The following is a 25,109-nucleotide window of genomic DNA, read 5'->3' as shown; positions in this document are numbered from 1 at the left end:
AGACTGCAAACTCCTTAGGCAGGATCAGTCTGCGTTAATGTCCAGGAGTGATGCACTGCACATTTTATCAGCATTTTTGCAATGAATTAAAAAACCAACAGCTCAAATGCACTTTCTTATTTTATTTCCTTTGTGTTTCTTTTTCTGCCACATCTTTTACATCTGCTTCTCTTTGTGAAAGTCCAAATTCATTGGGAATGAAAGTTAAATTGAGTTTTTACCTGCAGGGTATGTGACAGGACACACTGTTGGGCAGGCACATATCTGTCTGCCTGTGCTCCTCTCTCGGTTCACAACTCAAGTGCAATCCTTCCAAATCCAAGTGCTGCACTGCCACTTGGGTATACCCCTGCATGTGGCTCTTTCAAGATGGTTTTTGGGACACTTGCAGGGAAACCAATATGTGCAGTATTGTCTGTAACAGACAGTTAAATTCAAATTGTTCCATTGCTGGGGTAAAGAGGAGAATGGAGGGTGTTGTTACCCCTGCCTATACTGCTGCCCTGTGCTAGGAGCATCCCCAGCAGCTGCTCTCAGGTAGTATTCCTTTGTTGAGCAGGACTTTTCCCCATTCATACCATACAAGGAAAAGAAAAGCCTGACTTCAAAATCATCCTGGCTTTTTGCTCTCCTTCTCTTGGCCATGGAGAAAGGAGTCTGTAGGAGATTACAAGGCTGGGCCAGGTCGTGAGACGGTACTGTGCAGGGGATCTCGAATGTTGGTATTTTTGTGGGAAGCTGGAAGAAGCTGGATGTTGGGAAGGAGTGTTTGGTTGTATTTTATATACAGGTTTAATATAAGTATTGTTATTGAGATGGATGGTGCCTTCAGAGGGACAATTCTTCTTGTAAACTGTTGGGGAAGAGTGAGAGAAGGCGTAATTCAGCACTGGTGGAAATGCAGGTAAATACAGATCCCTTCACTCCTTCCTGGATGGACTAGACATGTTTCAGATTCATTGCGCCTTCTCCAAAAGGTCATTCTTCAGGAAGATGAGGAGACAGCTGTAATCTGGCCACCATTATGCAGTTCAGCTGGGGACAAACTGAGTAAAGTACGGTCTTCCCATTGGAAACGATTGACTTTTTTTAGAAAGGATTTTTTTTCCCTTTAATTCCATAGTTATCTTTTTGTGTCACAGTTTCCTTGTATCCTCTTTCCTTTTACCCCTGTAATGAGGAAGCACCCTCTTTGCTAAAAGCAAGCATGTTGTTTTTACCAGTTTCCAGATCATTATTAAGAGAGGGAGAGAGATTTGGCGGTGTATTGGTGGGGACGGGAACTGTGCCTGCTGTATTTCACTGGGACTGGCGCGTGGGGTAGAAAAGCAGATGTGTGTGGACTGCCAGGGAAATCGGTGAGTGATCCTTGCGCAGTCTGGGTTCGGGGAGCTGAGACAAGACGAGACAAAGCAGGTATGACTGACACCCGTGCCAAAGCCTGAGCACCTGCCGTGCCCATTGCAGGCAGCGGGAGCCGGCGGGGGCTCCGCACCCGCCAGGATCGATGCACCCATCCTTCCCGAGGCTTTGTCTACTCCGTTTGATTTCTTCCCTTTCACGCCGAACACGAGGAACAAGCAGAAGTTAACTGCTTGGGAGGAAGCTGGCTATGCCTTTTTTTTTGTCCTGCGTTTCACCTCTTTTGTTTTTTTGGTTGGCTGCAAAAGCTGAAGCCAAAAGATGATCGAAACGCCTCTCCCCGGGGCGGGGGGAGCCGGGCACAGCGCACCCCATCTAGTGGCTCAGCCTCGCACTGCCGGCGGGAAGGAACTGCGGCAGCAGCGGGAGGAGGAGGAGGAGGAGGAGGAGGAGGAGGAGGAGGAGGAAGAGGGCTCCTGCAACCCCGGCCATGGGATCCGTAGACTTCGTTGTCCTCGACGCCTGCGTGGGTGATCCGGAGATGCTGAAGCAGCAGGAAGGTGTTGGCTGTCTGTCACACCTGGGGTGAAGAACACATGAGGGGCTCGCACCCAGTTCTGAACGAGTGTTAGACAGACGGTGATACTAAGCCCTCTGGAATTAAGAAATGTGAGAATTAAGCTGCCTCTGCAACCTTAATTCGGCCTCTGTTTGCATAAGCACTAAGATAAAATCTCCAATGATATCACACACTATTCTTTGTCACACATCAGTGCACAGAAGGGACTGTGCTGAATTTCTGTTCACAGCATTTCTCCTCTGTGTTCAGCAAGTAGATCTTGTCTGTCACATACTTCTGAAATACTCTTCAGAAGATGGAATTTTTTCACAAAGATTTCTTCACAGACTTTACAACAACAGTGGTCAACTGCTTTATGAACATTCATTGTGATATTTTTGTACCATCCTCTTTGTGAGGAGCATAGTCTATCATTGTTCCCATTTTGCAGATGAGGAACAGAGGTGCAATGTGATTAAAGTAGAAGGCATCCTTTATTTTGGGGTGCCTATTTTAAGACCCCTTAGACCAGGCTTTCCAGATGGCCTCTCCCACCTACTTCTGTTACAGCAGTGAGCACAGAGTGCTCCTGCATGTCAGGCACAGGGATCAAATCAGGCTCTGAAAATGAAGCACAGATAATTAGTGTTCTCAGAACAGGAGAAATGGGTAGCTGTAGAAAACAAACAGCTTAAAATAAATTGAAAATATACTTTCTTCTTTTCAGAATCATTTTTCTGCCACGTTATTGCTTTGAAAGGACTCACTGGGGGGTTTTAGGTTGCCTGGGCTGTAAGAGGGACAGGGCCACAGCAACCCTGGGTTAAAGCCATTTCAATGGCTTGGTATTATGTGCTGAGGTTGTAGTTTCACAACCATTATAAGCTGATCCAAACTGGTGCTGCTGTTAATACATCAGTCCTTCCCTTCTTCTCATGGCCTCACACTCCTGCTCACTCCAATTTGTGTGGCCTGGCAGGAAAGCCTAGTGGGGAACAGATCAGGGTTAGATGCAATGCACCTTAAAAAAATAATGTGGTTTCTTGGTTGTTTATTTCTTGGCTTCATGTGTGCACAGGCCATCACATAGAATGATGAATCCTGAGACAAGAAGGAGCTGAAGTGTTTTTTGTAGTGGAAGTTTCCACAGACCTCTGGTGTGCATGGAACTGGACCTTCAGGAAGGTTCTCCTGGGAGCCAGGGGGTGTAAACATGTCTGGGTTCTACCAAGATGTGCTGACAGCAGAGGACTGTGAAGACTGCAAGACTTAGAGTTCTGGATCAGTATGTGCTGCTGTGTTTGCAGACTTTGCTGTCTCTTCCTTCAGACCCAGTACTTTTGCTATGTCCCCTCTGACCTGTCCTGATCCACCTCTGCCCTTTTCAGTTTCATTCCTTCTTCAATTCAGTCTCCACCAGAACCTGGTCCAAGTCATGTTTACTAGTACAGCGAGTCCCAGTTTCATTCATGCAGACTCCATGTCCCAGTCCTCGCTTTCCTTCACCTAAATAACTGAAAATTATACCTTTTTTAAAAATTCTCTTTGCAAAATAAATGTCTTCAACAAAAGATACAAGCTGTTTGAGGATACTTAAATATATTATTATATTATAAAATACACAGTTAGGTATATTTTATGTCTTTGGGATTGATCACAACAGCTGTATTTTAGTCTGCTGCTTGTGTTGCATCTGGCAGTGCCAGCATGGCCAGTAATTTGAATTAACATGACCTTTCATCCTGTTTGTCAGCAGCCCACGACCATGCACTAGTGTGGGATTTGTGAATTATTTGTAATTCCATGTGAACGTGGTTCAGCCCATGAATTTTGATGCCTCTCGATTTAAGTAGCAGCCACTTATGCTATGATACTCAGCTTGGTATTCAGTTTTGAGAGACATGGTTTTCAGTCTGTTTCCTGACAGGATGCTTTCTAAATCCACAAAAGGTTTTTGAAAACACAGGAGTATGAGTACTTATATGGATTGAATTTTAGGTATTGTTATGAGTAGGCATCACAACACATTTTTCAGAATTGTTTTTTTATGAAAATATTAAATAGTGCTGTTTTCATACAAAGCAGAAGAAAATTAACATAAATTTAGTCCACATCTATTAATGATTTTTTTTCAGCTATACATTCTGATTTTGTCTTCTGTGTATAGATTTACAAAGTAAATCTATGCAAATTTTACCTATGTGGTTTTGCTGCCTAGATAATTTCCTGCCCTAAATTTGAAAATTTTCTGTGGGTCTGTCTTTCCCTTCCTTAGGAATTTCACTGTGGAGAGAGGTCTAGGAGAGAAACATTTCTGCCTTGTTTCTGTTGGAGAAATCAGTCTTTGGTGTTATCTAGTTTATGTGGTTCAATTCCTGTGCTTCCTTCTGTATTTGTATTTGTATTTGTCTAGCTTCTATGTGGACAGTCCTGCTTCTTCATGCTGAGATTGAGCATGCTGGAAGTTAGGCATGTTGGATTCAGGCTTTTCTTCAGATACCCATATGAAGTATATATCTTCTGGGAATGGAAGATTTTTTCCAGGTGGTAGGCGTTGTACAGATCCTTCCACCACCTTTTGCTTTAGGTCTAGTGCTTTAGGTATAGGCTGGACTTTCTTGTAAAAAAACCCTTTCATTTGCAAATATTGAAGTACTTAAAATGAAAACTTGAAAAATCTGTAGCAGTGAATTTTAGCAGTGAATTCCATTTCATCTGTTATGAATGAACTTATGTGTATCGAAACTGCTTTTTTAATAGGGTGAAATCCTTCCTTCATGTACAGTTTTCCAAATGAAAAATCACATTTTTCTTTCCCTGGAATGACTTTGAGAGTTAGTGGGAAGAAACAAAACCCTAAGTAACTCCAAAATGCTATGTCAGTGAAGAACTGAGAGCAGAGTAGGAAGTAGTGAGACTGAGAGAGAAGGTTGTGGAAAACTTGGGTTTTGGGGTGGTTGATGCCAAGTAAGATATTGCTACATGTGATGAATGCCTTTAAAGACATGGGTCCCCAAGGAGCATCAACCAGGGAAACACAGAGAGGGTCTGTGATTGTTCTGAGCTTGGAAGGTTGCCTTCAGAGGAGACCAGGAGGATGTGTGCATTTCAAGGTCAGGTAGAAATTGGGCCATAAATGAATGCAACTGGTCACAAGCAGTTGGGTGTTAACACAGCATTCCTGGTTACAATTTTCTGCCCCGTGGCACTGTTGGAGAAGGGAATGCATGTCCTTGAGCTGACATCTTGGAGAATCTGAAAGCTCCCACTGGGACAAAATAGTATTTCTTTCCAGAGCTTTCTGGCAACTCTGCAGTGGTTTTCTCCCATCAGGGACTATTCATCATTTCGTCCATGAGAAGCTTTTGTTGTGCAAAATGTCACATCATGAGACTGTTATGATGTGACGAGATGTCATTTCCCAGGAATACATGTTGGGCTCCACTTCAGCGATTGTAAACATAGGCCTGAGTAGGTACACAAGATATTCTACTGGGGGGCAGCCATCACTGAGGTAGCATTGCATAACTCGTGGTGGACAAGTGTCTCTTGATAAATGCTCTGTGGAAATCCATGGGGCATCTGGATGGTGAGGGGCAACCTTCAGCAGGTAAGTGGGTAAGCAAGGAGTAAGAAAACAATAAAAATTGTCACTTTGAACTATTCCACAGGACCATGCATTACATACTCAGCTCCAAATTGTGCCAATATTTTTGGTGTATTCACTTACATGAGCTTCTCAGACCTGCACCGGCAGCTCAGCTGCACAGAGTCATTCCCATGGGGAAGGCAGCAGGGGAGCACAGCAGAGTGCACATAGGTTTTTGTATGCACTTCATGGGGAAGATTGTGTCAGGTTTTTGATTAGGGAATATCAGTTTTTAAGGTGGGAGTGCAGTATTTATCTACCTTATTTAAATGCTGTTGAGCCAACTAGACAGCATTATTCAAATGAAATCCAAACAGGTGCTTGCACCTTGGAAAATGTATGGATAAAATTTGTTCATGTAAGCAGCCAAATCTCTATGGCGCTGAAAACCCAATAGAACATTCTCCCACAAGATGAATTTCACCTGCAGAAACAGACAGATCTTTACTCAGAACTTGCATCCAAATAACCTTAAAGAAATTTATCTCAGGAGGGAGCTGAGCATGCCAGCTATTCCTGATGTTATGTTTGTTATGTTTGTTGTGTCAGCATGAATTTAAGTGTCTTATTTTAGATGCTCATATATGAAAACCGTAGCTCACTAAAACAACTAAACCAAGGAACTCCCTGACCTCTGGAAAAATGTGGCTGTTGTTAAAAAACCTGGCTGAATGTATAAAAGAATAACTCTTGACATTTGAATGAAAAAAAAATTTAAGAAATATCTTCAGAATGAGAAATACTGTAATTGACATTAAATATCATTCACTGTGTTGTGAATGGTCTTTGATCTGCTCAGATAACTCTTTCTTGGTGCTTGTGTTATCCTTAGCCCCAGTTGAAGTATGGACTGTATCTTAGATGAACTCAGCAGCTCTATGCCCATCCTACTTGTGATGGCTTGAATGAAGTTGCCTCAAAGCTGGCATGGGAAGGAAGAGGTGGTGAGGTTTCCAGCTAAGCTGATGATGTTCTCAAGGGTGTAGCTGGACCAGAGCTGTATCAGTAATATTCCCTCAAAGGTGACTTCATCAGAAGATTTTGTGCTTATGGTAACTGCTGTTGGATGGTTCCAGCCTTCCCTCAATGATTTGAGCTCAGACTCAAGGCTGGCATTAGCACGTTACTCGAAAAAACATTTTGCATGTATTTCCTTGAATTTGAGGTGACAGAACGCAGTTTGGCCAGGAATACTAACAGGGGTATTTTCCATCTATGTTGACAATTCTCTTAACTTTCTTTCCATTATCTTTTGAGAAAATAATAGTGGATGAATATCTGATGCCTTTAAAGCCAGTGCAAAACTACCACCACGTTCACCAAGGCTAGAATTTCACACTTGTTGTGGTCAGTCTTTCCCCACAGTTATTAAATAACAAAAAATTGAAGAGAACAATTCACAGAGGAGTTGTAGTGTTTATTTATATAACCTCCTTGGTGAGAAATAACAAGTAACATTCTGTAATAAATGCATAGTCTTTCTGCAAATGATGTATGAAATACAGAAAGGTGAACAGTATCTGATATTTTGTTCTCAGGCAATAATTGGACCAGCTGTGGTCTGCCCAGCATTTCGCTAACAGGGTTGGGAATGAAATGAATATTGTGTCTCTGCCATGAGCAAATCACAGTCTCCTAAATTAGTCTGTAGGTGCATTCAGTACTGGAGAGAGACATCTCTCATTGCACTGCCCTCTTCAGAGCTGTAGAAATAGCCAGTTTTCAAGAAGCTGTAGTTGAACATTATGTAGTCAATATGATAGGCTGTTAATATTGTGGAAGGTCATTATTGAATCCATATGTCCTCTGATAATGACATCTTTGTTCTGGAAACACTCTCTTCTCTTGCATCATCTGCACAGGTCATTAGAGATGCTGAGCATGACTTCTTGGTGTGTACTGAGTCTTGAAGGGGCTATGCTCAAGCTGTGCAGCAGTTGAGGAAGAGATTTCTTGGCTTTCCTTGCAGTACCTCCTGTATCTCAAGCAGCTGACTGCTTCAGGGCAGTGTGTTCTTTTGTTGTTGTGGTTTGGTTTTGGGGTTTTTTTGGTTAGTTTGGGCTTGGGTTTTTTTTGGTTTTGGTTTGTTTTGTTTTGTGGGGTTTTTTTGGGGGGTTTTGGGGTTTTTTTTGGCGGGGTTTTTTTTGTGGTTTTTTTTTTTCCTTGGTTGGTTTTTTTTTGTTGTTGTTTTTTGGGTTTTTTTTGAGTAGGGGAATCAAGTAGAATTTCTGGAAGGAGTTTTTAGCAGAGCAGGAGAATGGGTATAGCCTGTATCACAGATTTCAGATGTCCTGGGACTTGAGGTCATTTTCCTTCTGTCTTCCAGTTTTCCCTTCTTCCCTGGTAGTTAGTGTTGAAGCTACAATAGACAGTGGAAGGTGTAAGGAGGAGGAGGAACTGATGACTCTTTGATTAATTTATGGAGAACAACCAGATGCTGTTTCCTAAATGTGCAATAATTGGCAGAAAGTAAGCAAAACTGGGTAAGAGAAGGAGCACATATTGTTGCTTGTTAGGTTCATGAGGTGTATCATGGAGGTGCCTTTGAAGCATCATTGCTTCTGGTTGACCTCACAGGCTTCATAGTTGAGAGTGCTTAATTTAATGAATTCTGATTTTCATTATTTTCTCTGATTTAGACAGTAGGTCCCAGAACATCGTCTGGTACTTTTTATTAGGTGAGCTTTGACGTATGTGAGGAATTTCTTCTTGGGATATCTATCCTGATATGCAGTGCTGCTGTGTCTTCCACCTCATCTGTATCTGAAGAACAACTGAGTGTCACCTCCTGCACAATGTCACTGATGTTTGTGTAGTGAAGTATTTCTTAGCAAACACCAATGCAGTCTTGGACTCCACTGCCTTCCAGGTCATTCTCAAGTATAAGCCTTCCATTTGGTTTTGACTTAGACAGCTTTGCATGTTACATATCTGTACCTGAGAAATTTCCTCCCACCTTACCAAGTGTCCCCTACCAACCATACATCAAATGCATGGGAAGGATGCTGGTGGGAGTGCTGTCTTCAGCAAGGCTGTTTGCACTTGTTTGTGCTCTTGGTGCAGGAAAGCATGGGCATTCTGAGCTGTGGGAAATGTGTGTGAGGGGCTGGGACTTAGGAGAGGTGGTTTCTGCCCACTCCAGCTACTCTATTTATAGCATCTATCTCACATATTTCTCTGGCACCTATCACCTTGGCATGTTTCTCAAATGACCATGGCTTTTTTTATCTTCTCCTCTTTTTAATAGTGTTTTTGCCTTCTTTTTAAATTGGTCTTTAATAAAGTTAAGAATTTTTGCACAGGGTTTTATAAACATGTGTTATTAAATTTTAAATCTGTTTTGAAAGTGCCTCTATCCTACTCCCTCCTAGTAAAGTGACCTTTTTAAATGGAGGGAAGTGGGTTTAGATGACAGTCATGATAAATGCGGTCATGTTCACTCAATAAAATAAGGCCCAGTGCATTTGAGGATAAATCAGTGAAATGTACAGCCCCACCTGTCTGTCTCCATCATTCATTTCCACTGTCACTTTCACAGTGGCTGATGGATCACAGTTGCTGTAAAATTAGACAGCCTTTAATCTCATTTCATCCTGATTAGCTTCTCCTTACCCTTTCCCTCTAACTCACTGACTGACACGCTAAAAACTCATGCAGGGCTGTGTTTGAGCGTGGCGTACAAACTTCTCTTCAGATACCCTTTTTGTGGGGCAGGCAGGTGTTCCAATGAGTTGAGATTAAAAAATGAGAAGATAGGATTTTCACACTATTAAAGCCAAACAGCAGACAAAGACTCATATAAAATTATGAAAGCAGCAGTCTGGCTAGACTGTGTGATGGGCCAAATTCTTCCAGTTACACCCTGGCAAGCCCAGTGAGTTTGAGAAGATTGCTTCTACCAGATACTGAATTTAGTGTGCTCATTGCTATGTAATTTTGACTGTTGTCTATGAAAAGTTAGGTCCTATCTGGGTGTATGTTCACAAGAATCATGGTTTTTAGTGCAAGTTTTCTGTGCTCTCGAGGAATATTTTATAACAGAAAATAAATTGATCATTCACATAGTTTTGTTTTCTGTGTATAACTCCCAGTTCTGAGGGGTCAAGGAGCAAGACTGAGGTGGTTGATTTCTCATGTCCCTTCCCTCTTGGATGTCCACAGTGTTGCTTCATCCTCCCTGTTTTGTCCAACTCCCTTCAGTTCCATGGGTAGATTCATGAGACTAAGAACAGTTTTCCCCAAAGCTCTGAGAGAAACAAAGGTCACAGTAGAGGTCTGCAGTGTTTTATTGCAGTCACCTTTCTTTCTGAAGGCCAAACACTACCCTCCTTTCTAAGGCAAGCTTCCTTTTAGCTTTCCCGTGAATTATGGACAGTAGATTGGGTCGTTTGGGCCCAATCCTGTATCAGTGGGAATGTTGCCATCAATTTCAGTAGGAGCCAGGATTAAGCCATTTGTTTTCAAGGTTTAATTATCATAATAATTACAGGAGTTTTACTGCATACCTTATATGCACGGTAAGAGCAGAAAAGCTTAAAGCAGAATTTCTTCCTCTACTGACCCTGTTTGTGCCAATATGGTGGATAAATAAACACAAATTTTTGCAAAAGTGAAGATACAATGTGAAAATTATGCATGTGTGCTGCCTGCAGACAGTTTTTTTTTCTGTAAATGCTGGAGTTCTCCAGACTGACCAATATAAGAGGTTGAATGTGCAACCAGCAGCTTGGAACATACTGGAAACCGTAACAGAGCACTGTATTACTTAAAACTTGAAGCCCTTACAGACTGATCCTGGGCAGTCTCTTCTTGAGAGGAAGGGTCTCAAAAAGCATCTAAGAAAGACAGCAAGTTTCTCAAGAGACCAAATTCTTTATTTGCTACAAGCATCCACAAAATCAAGAAAAATTCTGTGGTTTTGAGAGAGAAGGTTTTAAAATAGGAAAATATCTAAGACTAAAGAGTGAATAATGATGATATGGTGTCTCAAAGATAGCAAAAAACAGACTTCATCCTTTCATCCTACTGTAGGAATCTCTAGGTAGCATAAAATCTTTTGCAGTGTCTAGTATAAGATTAGTTCCCAGTTAATATAAATTGAATCAGTAACAAATAACCTTAATTAATGAACTCTCACTGTACCTGGCTGCCTAATTTAAGAACTACTTCATTTACATGACTTGTAAGAGCACAGACTATGAAAAAGATATTCGACCTTTACTAGAAACTAAAAACATACCTTATTTATTCATCATTGCCTAGGCAAAAACTTCAGTAAGAAGCTAAAATGAGCCCACTTGATCTTTAAGAAAATGTATCCTAAACAGCAAAGCTGTGCATATTTCTTCTTATTATTATTTGCATATGCTATACTGCACAACTGCATTCTGAGAAAAATAAAAGATAATAAAACAAATGAAATGAGAGATATATCACCCAAAATAATCCAAGTGTGAGATAGGCTGCCTCTTTTTTTTTTTTTTTTTTTGGCATTGGCAAAAGAGCACAAAGTAAGAGCTGGCCCTGAGTCATATTGATTTCCCACTGCACTGGTTTCCTAAGTGCTCTGTTGATCCGTGTCAAGCAATAAGTTCCCTGCCTGTACATGCACATCACCTCCCCATTTGTCCTCACCTAGATTTAAGGTGCCCATATGATGAGCTGAACAAGGACATCATTTTTCCTACTGGTGTCACTGGGCCAAAACTACTTTATGTGGTATAGTAACTAATGCTGTATAAGTTTACATTTTCCATATGATATCATTAATGTGGGTATGGCACACTGCAATAATATGTGTGTATTATCTACATGTAATCCTTGTTTTTGCATTTTATCATTTGCAGTGGAAAAAGTAAATATTAAGAAATAGATGTTTGCATCTGTAGCTGGTCTATAGTAACCATGATACCTTCCCCCCTAAAAAAGGGATATTGCAAACCTAATGCCACAGTTTTGATCTTTGTTAACAAAGGGCTTCCTGATTAGATGAATAGAAGATGTGTGATTGTGCTGCTAATGACATTGTACAGGAAATTAAGCGTATACATTTGGAAAAGGCATTAAATCAGCAGGACCTTAATTTAAAAACTTAAAACTGTATGGAAATGCAGCTTGTTCATTGCTGTGTAATAGAAAGCTACTGAACATACTGACTCTTCTTGTGGAAACATTACCAGAAGAACAAAGCATAGCTGAGGATTTTTTTAATGTTTTCTAGCATACTAGGATTCCTAGCATCTGCTTATTTTCAGGGAAATATCATGCAACTTCACCCCTTTCTACAAGTTCTTTTTAGATCAGTATGTACAGTATTTTTGGGCAGATGAGGGGGCACTGAGGGAACAGAATTCCTGATTTTTTCCTTAATTATTTGCAAAATTGAATTGAATAAGTTTAGTTTGTAAACTGCATAAGTGGCTTTGTCTGCTGCTAAGTCAGTGTTTGTACATGCCTGGGGTGACTCATATTATTTCGTACAGATGGCAAAGAGGAAATATTTGATAAAATCAATGTCCTGAGCTGACAAAGAATTCTTGCTTTGTTTGCAGTTATGCCATACAACAGTGCCCATCACTGCGTCGTGGAAGTGGAAAACTTCTTGTTCGTGCTGGGAGGAGAAGACCAGTGGAACCCTAACGGTATGTGCAGAATACTAAAAGCAAAGGGAGCATCTGCCTTCCTGTACCTTCCTGTCTGTCAGGTCAGCTGATGTATTGATTAGCAAGGGATTTTGAGGACCTTCAGCCTAATTGTTGAACCTAGTAGAGACTACTCTTTGGTATTGATGTAATAAATATTTGGTACTTTAGCATTAGCATCTCTGTCATTCATCAGCTCCCACATCCCTTGAGAAATGCCACAGGCAGCAGAACAGACTCTTTCAAGTGCATGCACCAGGCAGCAGCTGTTAAGAATTTTAACCTTCATTTCCAGGCTCCTTCCAGTCATAATATAATAATGCAATTGCAGTAGATGAATGCTTCTTTTCTATTGTCAAACAAGATACTTGCAGCTCAAGTTGTTAATGTGTTAATTATCTATACTTTGAGATTCTTAAACTGATCCTTTTTTTCAGCTTTGTGCAAGAGCTTCTCATATAGATTATCTGCTTCTACCTTCTTTCATTTGATTACTTCATAAATTTACTGCAAAGAGAAATTAAACAATTTAACAGGCTTCTGAGCAAAGCAAAAGGAGAATACCATGCCTTGCAAAATTCACAGAATTGTCAAGACATTGTTAAAAAGCTTGCACATGAAGAAAGAGTTGTAGTTGTAGCAGTCTGTGTAACAGAGATAATTATGACTGAGAAACCATAAAACAGCTTGCAGGTACACATTTTTACTTTAAAACACCAGAGGATCCAGCTGAAATTACATATACTGCATATATTTTATTGTGAATGCCCCATTTCAGCATCTGCACCAAACCAAATTATAGAAAATTGTTACATCTGTTCACTCCCTAAAACCTGAGACAAACAATCCGGGCCACCCTATAAGCATGTTTCTGGTGTAGTTAAGAATATCACTATATGTCTTAGGAGAAGGGCCCCTTAGTTCTATTGTTGAATATTGTTGAGTGTCTTTTATTTGGAGCAGGAGACAGTGCAGTATCACTAATGACAATTTCTTTTAGGATTGTTGGCCACATCCATCCAGCGAGGGCTCCTGTTTTTGGTGGTAGGCATATGGACAGCCAGACCTTGTTCCAGACAGTCTAAAATTAAATGGCCATGCCACATGAAGGGTAAAAGACAAAAAGTATAATTAGCCACGTTTTAAAGATGTGGAAACTGACTTGCAAGGCAATGGAGAGATGGTAGAAGGGGTACATATTTTGCATCCAAGATAGGAGTCAAACAGTTGTTTGTGAGGTGAATAGTACCTAAGGCCTGAGATTGCCTAGTTCTGGGTCAGCCACTGGGCTGAAGATGTTGCTGAAGACATTTACCAATTTCCCTGGCCTGTGAATACCAGTGCTGGGACTTTTTCCGTAGAGAAGATAGCAATAAAAATAGATATGAGCATTGCTATATTGATCACTTTATCAAATGGATGTAACTTGTCACTGAAAGTCGACCTGAAATCATAAACTACATCCTGTGCTGGGCATATTCTTTCTTGAAACCACTTTGCTCTAAATGTGCAGCTATATGGGGGCAGCTCACACATGGCCACTTGAATTTATGTAAAGGTCCTTGACTGCTATCCTCAGAGCATAGGAGGGACTTCAGATGGACCTACCTGGAACCATCTTGCCAAGGCTTTACAAAACTTCTGCTTCAAAAGAGGATGTTCCAGGTGTTTTTCCCAATGTAAAGAATTATCTGAGAGGTGGAAGCAATGGTAAGGTGTTGCTTTAGCCATCAGACTGTCTGGTTCTTGAGAAACTGTGTGGAGTGCTCATGCTTACTTCATGCTCCACTGACTTCCTGACAACCCAGAAAGTATGGGAGACATTTTTTCTCACTTTTTTACATCCTCCAGTAGCTATCCCTTTCCAGTCACAAGGGGTTCTTGCATGAGTAAACACTGATGAAAGCAGGGTGCACAACATAGGCATGGATTTAAGACCAACCTTCATAACCTTCAGAGCCCATCACCTTCTAGCATGGCTGCAGAGCAGAGAACAGTATCTGCCTCTTTTTGTGCCATCATCCTGGTTTGCTAATCCTGATTTTTGTTCACTTGTCCCACATTCTGTGTTCTGACAGAACAGATGCATCCTAATATGTGCAATCTCCTAGCTGATGAGCAAAGCAAAACATAGGTAGAGTTCTCTTTCAGACTGAACTCCTGACTTAAAGTGCAGTCAAACCAGTTACACCAGGCAGATTAAGTAGGTCACCAAGTCATTTTCCTGCATCATATAATATAATCCCATTTTGTAAATTTTCAAAGCCACATTTACAAAGCAGCTGGATTTCCAGTCTCCACTACTCCTCTTGGAAAACTGTTAGAGAATCCAATTGCTCTAAAGTACTAGGAATCTTATTCTGATAGCAAATAAAACGTATTCTTTGACTGTCTAAATCACCTTGTTCTCATGCCAAAGCTGGCCTTTATTTTAACAGTTTTTCCCCTCTTGGAGATTTCTTCCTCTAAGTATTACAGACCTTACCTCCTATCCCCTTTCAGCTTTTGTATTTCTAGGTGCAACAGGCCAAGTTCTTTGTTTCCTGCTATAAGGTAAACTTTCTGTTCTTCCAGTTGCCACAATAGCTCTTCTCTGTGACTTTTCTAGTTTGATTTCATCTCCCTTCCTGTGAAAGACCCAGATTTGTAGCTGCACTCCCAGTCTAGGCTTATAATACCCTTCTTCTACCCTGCACTTTACAATCTTCTACATATGTGGTGTTTGTATTGAGTATGTGTATGACGTGTTAGGCAGCCAAATTATAGATTTGAATGACTACAATGTATAACTAATGAGCACTGAAGTTCCAGTAATTCTGAAAGATGTAGAGAATACAGCAGCATTAAAACCTAGAAAAATATAGAAGTTTAAACTTTGGATCAATATTTATATTATTTTGAATTCCTGCTTTTTGAAATGCAAATAGATTAGTAAATGTCTTAGACAGTGAAACCTAGAATCTGTTCAAGCTTGCTATTACTGTTTTGCTGTTCATTGAATCTATAGCTCTCGATGCCTCTTTTTCTAAATTGTCTGTGTAGACTAAAGGAATCCAAATAAGGACCAAAAGCAAAGGCTCACTTCACTAAGCCCAGTGGCAGAATGACCAGTTGCCCTTAGAGTATGGGAATGTCACCCTGTGTCTTGAGATGGTGCTGAGATGGTCATGTCTTTGAGTGGCACTCAGCATGGTCCTCGTTAGGCACCATGCTGGACTTGAAGGGAAATGCTGCATTATTCATCAGTCTTCTACTTTACCTTCCTCATATAGAACATGCTTATAACATGGTGAGAAAATCAGTTTACTTCCAAAGCGGTCAGTGTGGTTTCTTTCTCTGTTTACTTGTTGAACATGAACTTAAATTATTACTAATATAAATTCTAGCTGTATTGTTATTCTTCTCTACTGTCTTGATGGTCTGTTTACACATGCTGAAGTAACTGTGGAATGAAGCAGGCAAAGTGAGCCAATCCTGCAGAGGCTTGTCTGATGCAAAAATATTCACCTTGTAGAATGCCCAGTGACCATTTATAGAACTGTGACATATGCAGTTAGGTTATTCTGCTGGCCTGTGAAGCCTCTAATTCAATTTTTTAGTCACACATACATAAACAAAGGTTTCTGTTTTCAAAATGCTCATCTATTGAAGTCTCAGGTGTTACAGGAAATTGCCATGCACTCTCTTGCTTCAGTTTTCTTGCTTTGGTGTCAATCTGCATGTAAAATAAGGTGAAATCTTAATATTGTGAAGACATGAACACAGTTCTTGGGCTTGACAGCAGGGAGAAGCTAGTTAGCTGGTGTATGTTGCTCATGCTTCATATTTTAGCTAACAGAGTTGGAATAAAACTCTTAGGAGTGTATTCCCCCTTCGATGCACATCTGTAATTCTTTCTAACTTACACTGAAAGTACATGGTAGAATAAACTATCTAGTGCAAACACTGCATACCCCATGCTGATGGCTTATGCAGCTCCTGGTTATTTGCACAATGGGTTTTTGCCATGTTCCACACAGAGAGAATGTAAGGAGAAAAAAAAGAATGTGTTCTCCCTTCAATTTTTCTACATGACAAAATTCTAGTCATAAAAATACCATGGGGATGCCCTCTTTGGGCAGTAATTTTGTTTAGTGCTGTGATTTATTATGGCTGTGAAAATACCACAGCTTGTATAAGTAAATTTAAATACACATTTTCAAGATCTTATTACGAAGACCAACAATAATCGCTATCTGCTTTTACTGCTAGCGATTGCTAATTCAAGCCTTGCAGTGCCCCATTTGTTGAATTATTACTGTACACACAGTGCAATCATACATTGTTGTAAAAGGGGGAACCCTTCATAAAAGGTGTCAACTTGTGAAGTATATGTAATATATATTACAATCATGATGTTAAATACATGAAACAAACAGCTGAGTGTCAAAATAATCTATCTTTACAGGGAAACACAGTACAAACTTTGTTAGCCGATACGATCCCAGGTTTAACAGCTGGATACAACTTCCACCCATGCAAGAGAGGTAAAAACCTGCTATGTGTTTTTCAATTTCTGTTTTCTCATCTAGGAGCAGCTGAGGTTTGGCTTAGTTCTGGGAGTAAGAAGGCCTATAGAAGCATTGAAAACACAGATAAAACTGCAGCATGCAGTTGTGTCCCATTTGCTTCTTAATTTTTAAAACTTTCAAAATTTGGAACTCCAGATGCCAAGTCCTGCAGTGCTAACTCATGCAAAATAGCCATGGACTTTATGCAATTACTGGTTGCCTCAGTATGGTCTGAAGGATTTTCCTGAAGTCTCCATAGTGTCCTGTCATGTTCCCTGACTGAAGTGTCATGATGAGTTTGCAGTAAACAAGCAGTAATTATAGTCAGATATCTTAGAGGGAACTGAAACCTTCACATGTTGACTCCATTCTGATTCACCGCACCAGCTATGAAAAGCTCTCCTGAACATGTCTCCACTTGTCAGAGGACTCTTAATCCTGGGTGGTCTTTGAGTGAAGTTGCTGTCAGTAAATGCATATTGGAGTAGCTCGTGTTTTAATCTTGCTGTGTACCAAAGAGCAAAGGTGGATGTGGACTTGAGCAATGACTCATAAAGATGATGTAAACTTAACTGTGGATCCCAAATCCTACCCTCACAGGAAAAAAAATCCCATAAACCTGAACAGAATTGTGCATGTTTTGTAAGAAGAATCTCAAAGGTAGAAGATCCAAAGTTACAATGTTGTTTGAATAAAATATTCAATGTCCTTCCTTCAATTAAGCACTCATCTTCTCATGGATCCCATGTACAAAAGATCTCACAATGTCTCCCTCAAATGCTTTCTTTATTCCATGCCAGTATTACAGTTCTTTTATTGTTGGCTGTCTACAATATTCAGGTGTCTGGCAGTGATAAATATATTGAATTCAGTGCAGTGTTGTGATTCAAGGTGTTTCCTATGAGATGCTTGGAAATATGGCTGCTTTTTTCAAATTTCCAGGGGTAGAATGTCAGTCTGCAGAATTTTTGAAGGACCTTTGTTCAAGATTCAGTTTGATTGACCTAAGTCCCTGCTTTGGCAGCACCTAGCCTTCTCCCTTTTTCCCACCAACACTGCGGGATACCTTTCACAGCTGTGATTATTTACTTTAAAACAGAGGCACACCTTCCCCTCTGGTTCACCTTCCTAGAGTGAGTCGCCACCAGTTTAGGTGTGACTGGGGGAGACAGAGGTGAGCATCAGAGTGGGCATCCTTGCTGAACTGGGAGGCCAACTGATGTTTGTATGGAGCCTGGAACTCTTCCATGGAGCCCGGAGCTCTTCCATGGAGCCTAATCTGAATTCTAATTAGGCCCTCTGGGTATCTCCAAGCCAGATTCCTGAGGGGTGTTGGCAGCTGGCTGAGCAGTTGAATTTATTTGGCTGACAAACTACAGAAAGCAGAAGGAGGCAGCTGAGGGCTGGAGAAAGGAACCAGTAGGAATTTTCCCACATCCACATTGGCCGGTTGTGTTTCCCTGGAAAACCGTGTGGCAGGTGACTGGCTTTGTGCTTTGGTGGAAGCTGTTGCCTTCAGCCAAGAGGCCAAAACTCAGCTGTGCCCTGCGCCCCTGCCCATAATAAACTGTAATGTATGGACACCACAGCTCCTTTCAGAGGGACTGAAATACAATGGTCCACTCATACGGAGTTCCTTCTGCAAGGGGCTTTGCTATGACAATGTTAATTGTCACCTCTTTTGCTCATGGGCTTGCCTGTATTTTTTCTTTAAAGGCTCCTAAGCATTAGGGCTATTGTTGGAAAAAAAGAGATTTTACACTCACTTTCTAAAATGTTTTTGATGGTTTGTTTGATCAGTCCTAATGACTTCCTCAGAGTTATTGCAGCTTTCAGAGGTATGGACTGGCCTAGTTTATAGAAGATCACGCAAATAAGAGAGAGCATTTATGCAGTTTTCTTTCCAAGCTCCTTTAGTGAGATAAAGTTCCCATTAAAGTCAACAGGCTATTTTCCTCCTGCTAGGAGTACAGGGTCATGCCCTGTCTCTGCTGGCATAATGCAGGCACCATTGACAAGACAGACTGTTAAATGGGTTTTTCTGAGTCATTATGGTCCATCAAGTCAAAACCTATTTAGGAATTTTAGTCTGAGAATAATTGGCTGGATAGACTATAATAGCTCCTTTGAAATGACTGCCAGGTAAATGTGGGACTCGTTCACAGGCAGTATATTCTCAAGTCAAAATCTGTATTAAATATTTGATAAGTAAATTTTTATCTCACATGCCAAAATCCATATCTGATTGATTTTACTATGTGAGCTATAAAGAAAAGTCTAATCCCATTATAGATTCAATGTCACCAGTGTATTTTCTTTAAAACCAAGTTTGATTTCTTTTCCCTTGAAGAACATCTCAAATATAAATGCTTTTGAAAAATATGTACTATTTTCAGGAGTTTGTTGTTTAGAGAACCAGCAAGTGACTCATAAGCTTTGGAAATACACATCTGCCAGATGATGTCATAACAACAGGAAGGTTTTTGGAGAGCAGTTCAGTTAGACTATGATGGCTACTGAAGGAGCAGTCTTTGTAGCAATTGTATCTGAACTTGAGGTGTGAGCCTCAGCTGGACACCTCAGTCAGAACTATTGCACCTTGCCAGCTCTTTTCAAGACCTTTTCAAGGTGTGTGGAGCAAAACAACATTTAAAACAACTTGTTTTTTCTTATATTCTGAATTAAAAAATTTTGTTTGAAGACCAGCAAAATGTATGGCATTGTACCAGGTTCTGAAGAAGCACAAGTGGAAGTGGAAAGTGAGCAGGTCTATGTCCTCTCTGAGGCTGAGTGAACTAAGAAAAGGCACAGAAAAAGAGATTTTTAAAATTCACACTTTATTTTTGTCTTTGACTTTAATAATAGTAATGTCAACCCCTATTAAGATTATTTATTTTTTAAAAACCAAAGCATACACTCTATAAGTGAATCTGAAATTAGGTCCAGATATGTCCAGTAACAGCACTGGTAAATTTAAATCTCAGACTGGTAGCTCTATTTGGTGTTTCAGGACATGAATTCATCAAGTGTGAAAATCATGAGGAAAATCTTTGCTTTTATATGTGTATATTTGGAAGAATAAGTTGGTTGGGTTGATGGTTGGGTGAAGGGGTGTAAAGGAGAAGCATTTAAGAGACCAGTGAACATTGAGTACTTTCAAGTCCCGAAGAAAATCACAAAATAATTGTCTTGTTGTCCGTACTCAGATCCTGAGGTACATTCTAGTTACCTGACTACAATGGACAGTGTCTTCTCAGTGTTGAGGGGAACGTTGTCATGCAAAGATTGCTGTGTTATAGTTTAATCTGAATCACATTTTACAGCAGTTTAAAAGTCATCACTTGACAGCATGCCTTTGCATGCTGTAACAGCATGCCTTTACACACTCTATCAATGAAAACTAAAAAAAAGCAAAAAGCTTAGAATATTTGTGACAGAAGCTACTGAGAGAATGTTCACATCCAAGCAGAAGAGTGAAGTATGCTGATGTTTTCATTTTTGCTCCTTATAGTGACACTGTGTGGATGAAACCAGGAGTACACATACAGAATATCGTCAGTGAAACCCTAGTTAAGAGAATAATGAATGCAAGTTGTGTCTACCTCTGTTTATTAAACCTGAGCTAAAAAAAAAAAAAAAAAGAAAAGGCAAAACCTGCCGAGAGCAGTTTGCTAATGGGTTCACCAGAGAAGGTGCACAAGGACAGACGAGTAGATGTGAAAACACTGACAACAGGCACACTCTGGTTTTGTGCCTTGTGGCTTCTGGACACAGGAGGGTTGAAAAATGCATACCTACCTATGCAGGCTCTCTCCTATCTAATAGGAGGTGACCTCTGAAGCATTTCTTACTTTTGGGGCAACTGTGGGCTGTGTTGCTTCAGGCCCATCACATATTCTTAGAAAGCTTATACACACTTGGTTGCCTGTAACACCTATAGCCTCTGTCAAATTAGAGTGAAATCAGTCAACAGGGTTTTTTTTAAGAGGCAACAGTAGGCAGACATGGGTACATGTACAGTGTAATCAAATTAGCTTCATTTCCATAGAATATCAGGCTAAAAACATAGATGCACAATTTGCTGCCCAACCATGTGGAGCAAAATATGCCATCAGCTTCTATCTGCCCACTGACAGATAAATTAAATGGTCTTTTTTAATTCATTAGTTGATCTGGAGACACTTGCCAGTATTCCTGTCCTCCTATTTCCACATTTTTTTTTCATAAGTCTTCCCTGTAGTGGAAACTCCTCAGCCACATTCAGAAAGGGGTTCTGTCCCACACCATCCAAGTTGCCCATGTGCAGGCAGGGTGAAAGCAAAGAAGTGAACAGGAGGTGTTCAGTAACCCTGGCTGGTGAGGAGCCCTGTGAGGTGTGCACCAAATCCAAAAGTAAGGTCAGAAATTGGCAGTGATGCATCAAATCTGTTCCTTGGATGCCCAGCAAGCGCTGCTGTTTCCATGGCTGTATCCCTTGGTATCTGCCTGACTTCTCTTCCAGCTTATAAACCACCAGCCAGTCTCAGGCACTTTTAACTAAGAGGGAAATTTCTCCAAAATGTTAAAGGATGCTGCAAATTTTGTGAAAATAGGTAGCTGTGCAAAAGAGCAAGACCTTATTCCTGCCTTCACTGAAGGAAATGCTCCTGAACATGCCTGGCTAGATGTCAGGTTAGGGACAGGGCACACCAGGCTTTGGTAGCTCACCTGGTCACAGGATGGCTCTCGGGAAGTTGGAGGAGGAGTTGGAGGTGCCCAAGCTGTTCACTGAGGATGCTGTGCTCTGTGTGTACCACTGCTCATCCATGTGCTCTGCAGTCATCTGCAGGTTCAAGTCCTTGATGATGCAGCTGACCATCAAGGCCCCAAGATTTAGTGCATGATTCAGGAGTGAAATATACAGCTACTCCCAGATTCGAAGTAGGGCATCTGGGGAGGAACCAGAGTGCATTGAATCAGCCACAGAGCAGGGTTTGGCAAGCTCAGCCACACTCCAGAATGCCTGCTTTGCACGAGCTGTCAGACCTAACTTTGCTGTTGTCTGGCCTGCCTGCTCATTTCTGGGCTCCCATGTCATTCTGGTTTCGCCCAGGAGAAAATTTTATGTTGGGCACTGATGACTCTTGTCATTCAATATTTTGTTCAGCTCTTCCTAGCCTAGCTGTGCTCTTTTGCAATTTTCTTTCTCATGTTATTGCAGCTTGAAATTAAAGATCTCTACTCTAGTAATCCTTCCTGTTGCTGAATGATCCAGGGAGCTCTCCCTGGAGTGGATTACACCAACCAAGGTCTCTCAAATTCATCTGCTGCTCAATTTTTACTTCAGCAACAAACACTCATCATTGATTTTGGAGGCACAAGGAAGGCAAACTAATATTTGCCCAACAGTCCTGGCCAGAAAACTTAATTGTTTTCCTACACACTTGAGTTGCATGTAGAAGCAGACAGGTGGCTAAAACTTTTCTCAGGGTTAGTCAGATGGAGACAAACCTCATTTGAGTTAAAGAGTGGAAATGTAGTGTTGTGGCTAGCACAAGGATAGTTGTTCTATTTGCAGTACTGCAGAAGGAAGAAAAAAATGATAATTGAAGAAAAATTTTGATGATGTGGTTCTCTTAGTAAATTGGGAACAATGACCCTTGAAGGACCATAAAGAAAGTGAATGTCAAGATAATTTATTATTGTTACATTATCTACCTCATTTTTCACTTTGTCTTACTGAGTTGTTATATCCCTTACAAGGTAATGCCCCATACATTAATGAGCACCTTTTTATCGTTCACGAGTGTGAAAAAGAAACAAACAGATTGGAAAAGGGGTATTTTCTGTCAGTTTTATGTGTGCCTAATTGTTTTGACACAAAAAATGAAGTATTTTTTGATGCTGAGTATTGTGCATTTGATTAGCAAAGCAGCCACAGTTTCTAGCATAGCTGTAAGCATGTGAAGCTTCCTGGAAGCTTCTTCTCTCTGATGTAGCATTTGAAGGAGCAGCTCTCTTAGTTCAGGAATTCAACTGGACAGGGGAAAGAAACGTTTGATGTGGCTAATTGTTTTTTTGTTGGCTTGTTTGTTCTGCCCTGCCCTGTCCTCCAGGAGAGCCAGTTTCTACGCCTGCCGCCTTGACAAGAACTTGTATGTTATTGGTGGAAGAAACGAAACTGGCTACTTGTCCAGCGTTGAGTGCTACAACCTGGAGACAAACGAGTGGCGTTACGTGTCTTCGCTACCACAACCCCTGGCAGCCCATGCAGGAGCCGTTCACAATGGCAAGATATATATTTCAGGCCAGTGTCTTGAATAATTCCTGCTGTATGACAAGAAAACCAACCCAAAACCACCATAAAAAATAAATAGACCGCAGAACCCCAAAACCAGAGAGCTAAATTCCTGCTGCAGCACAATGTCTTTATTTATATGAATGAACTGATGTGTATTTACTTTGCAGGAGGTGTTCACAATGGAGAATATGTCCCCTGGCTGTATTGCTATGACCCTGTGATGGACGTCTGGGCCCGAAAACAGGACATGAACACAAAACGAGCAATCCACACTCTGGCTGTAATGAATGATCGACTGTATGCAATTGGAGGAAACCATTTGAAAGGTCACATTTTTAATAGTGAAAAAGTATCTCAGTGTCCCACATCTCTGATAAAGAATATTTTTGTTAGACAGTCACTGTTAAATACATTGAAAGCCATGCAACACAATTTAACAGGACACTTGAGCCAGCAATTTTAAAAACATTTTATGCAAATTATTTTAAAATTATAACAGTACATTAAATATATGAGTAATGAATGCTTTAGATAATAAAAATGGGAGCTTCCATTACTCAAAAGCGTGGACAATTTGTCATTACCAAGAATTCAATGAAACAAACAGATTATTCTTTGACCCGAAAGCACCAGCAATGTTTTCCTCTGTAAATCATTTTCCAAAATATGCAGTTAAAGAAAGCTTTATTCAGAGCAACACACAAAAACAAGCTCCTGATTTAATGAAGAGAAAAAAAGAAGCAAACTTCTAGCCATTAAATATTAGAACTAAGCTCTTTAAATCCCTTTTTAGTATTAAATGCAGCTTGTTTATTATAATTCTTTTTTAGAGGTCTCTTGTTTTCATCATTTGAAAAGGTCTCATATTAAAATAACTATTGCTTAGGCATCTGGTACTTTTATCTTAATACCTGTATGTTATTGCTGTTAAAGATGCTTCTTAATCCAGCCACTTAGACAAAAAGCACACCTCTTGCTCATTTCTCCCATGATGATATTTGATAATTTATATGCACTTTTTTTTTTCTCTTTTAATGTTTAAAACTAAAAAGAATAAAATACTTCCAACAACAAAAGATAAAATCATACTATAGAAGAAAAAGTTAAAAAATGTGTTAACTGCCAGTAAGACCAGGTCATGTCTGACTCCAGTCCCCAGGTCCTCATGACACTGTAAAGCCACATGCTGCTTTTGGAGATCTGAGTGTCTGTGGAGCATGCAAGGGACAAAGTCCCAGATGTAAATTTTCCCTGATAAATAGTACTGGTGCATAAACCCCTGCAGGCAGGTTCAGTGCTGCTGTGCCTCCACTCCCCACACTAGCTGGGATGGGTGTTTATGGACTGGACCTTTTAAGGTGAAGAGAGCAAAAGCTGCTTGCACATGAACAACTGCCAGGTTTCAGTGCTTTGGTTTTTCCTTCTACAAAAGTAAAACCTGTCACAGATCTCCTCAAGCTAAAGCACATGCTTTGATTTGCAGGGGCTTGAATTGCTTCTATTCTGCCACCTTCTTTTTTATTTTTTCCACACAGTTTCACCTACTTCTAATAAGCATTTTTGCCTCTACAACTGTTGTCCTGGGTGCCTTTGTTATGCTTGAAGTGTTGCGAGGGTTATTTAACATCCAGGCTTCTGGAAAGATGTGGCTGTCTGGTAAAAGGACTTTTTGGAAAAAAATGGTTTCTCCTATACAAAGAAACAAAAAGAAGAACTGCAAGTATAGGGAGGAGGGAGGAGACTGAAGTGTGGATGAAATGTTACAAATTCTCCACCAGCAGATAGCAGGGCTCCATGGCAAAGCCCTCCTTTGTGAAGCTGAACTGTACAGTAGTGTTAGCTGTGCATTTACCACATCACATGTGCATACTGCAGTTTGTTACAGAGCTTTTGACAGGTTCTGGATGCACAGCAGTGGCCTTTTTATGAACGCCTTGAAAACCTTAAAGTAGCAAATAATTATTTCATATCATCATGAATTATTTCATATTATTTCATACTCATTCCAGACTTAAATAATATTCAAGCAAGCACCTCCCTTGTGAAGTGCCAATATCACCAAATACCC

At 40.5% G+C, this 25,109-nt stretch overlaps 1 protein-coding gene across 3 annotated transcripts in view; it reads left to right on the top strand.

Annotated features, from left to right (window-relative positions):
* The window catches only part of KLHL14 (kelch like family member 14), a 60,555-nt gene that overhangs the window by 31,173 nt on the left and 4,273 nt on the right, over positions 1-25,109 (top strand). For all 3 annotated transcript variants that reach the window (XM_041714725.2, XM_072924598.1, XM_072924599.1), the window contains exons 4-7: positions 12,122-12,211; positions 16,659-16,737; positions 22,857-23,047; positions 23,209-23,367. In XM_041714725.2, the coding sequence (XP_041570659.1) occupies positions 12,122-12,211; positions 16,659-16,737; positions 22,857-23,047; positions 23,209-23,367 (519 nt within the window). The remainder of the gene's footprint in view (positions 1-12,121; positions 12,212-16,658; positions 16,738-22,856; positions 23,048-23,208; positions 23,368-25,109) is intronic.

This window comes from Taeniopygia guttata, chromosome 2 (assembly GCF_048771995.1).
Source record: "Taeniopygia guttata chromosome 2, bTaeGut7.mat, whole genome shotgun sequence".
In the NCBI taxonomy this organism is placed as follows: Eukaryota; Metazoa; Chordata; class Aves; order Passeriformes; family Estrildidae; genus Taeniopygia; species Taeniopygia guttata.
This window is presented reverse-complemented; position numbering and strand designations above follow the sequence as displayed.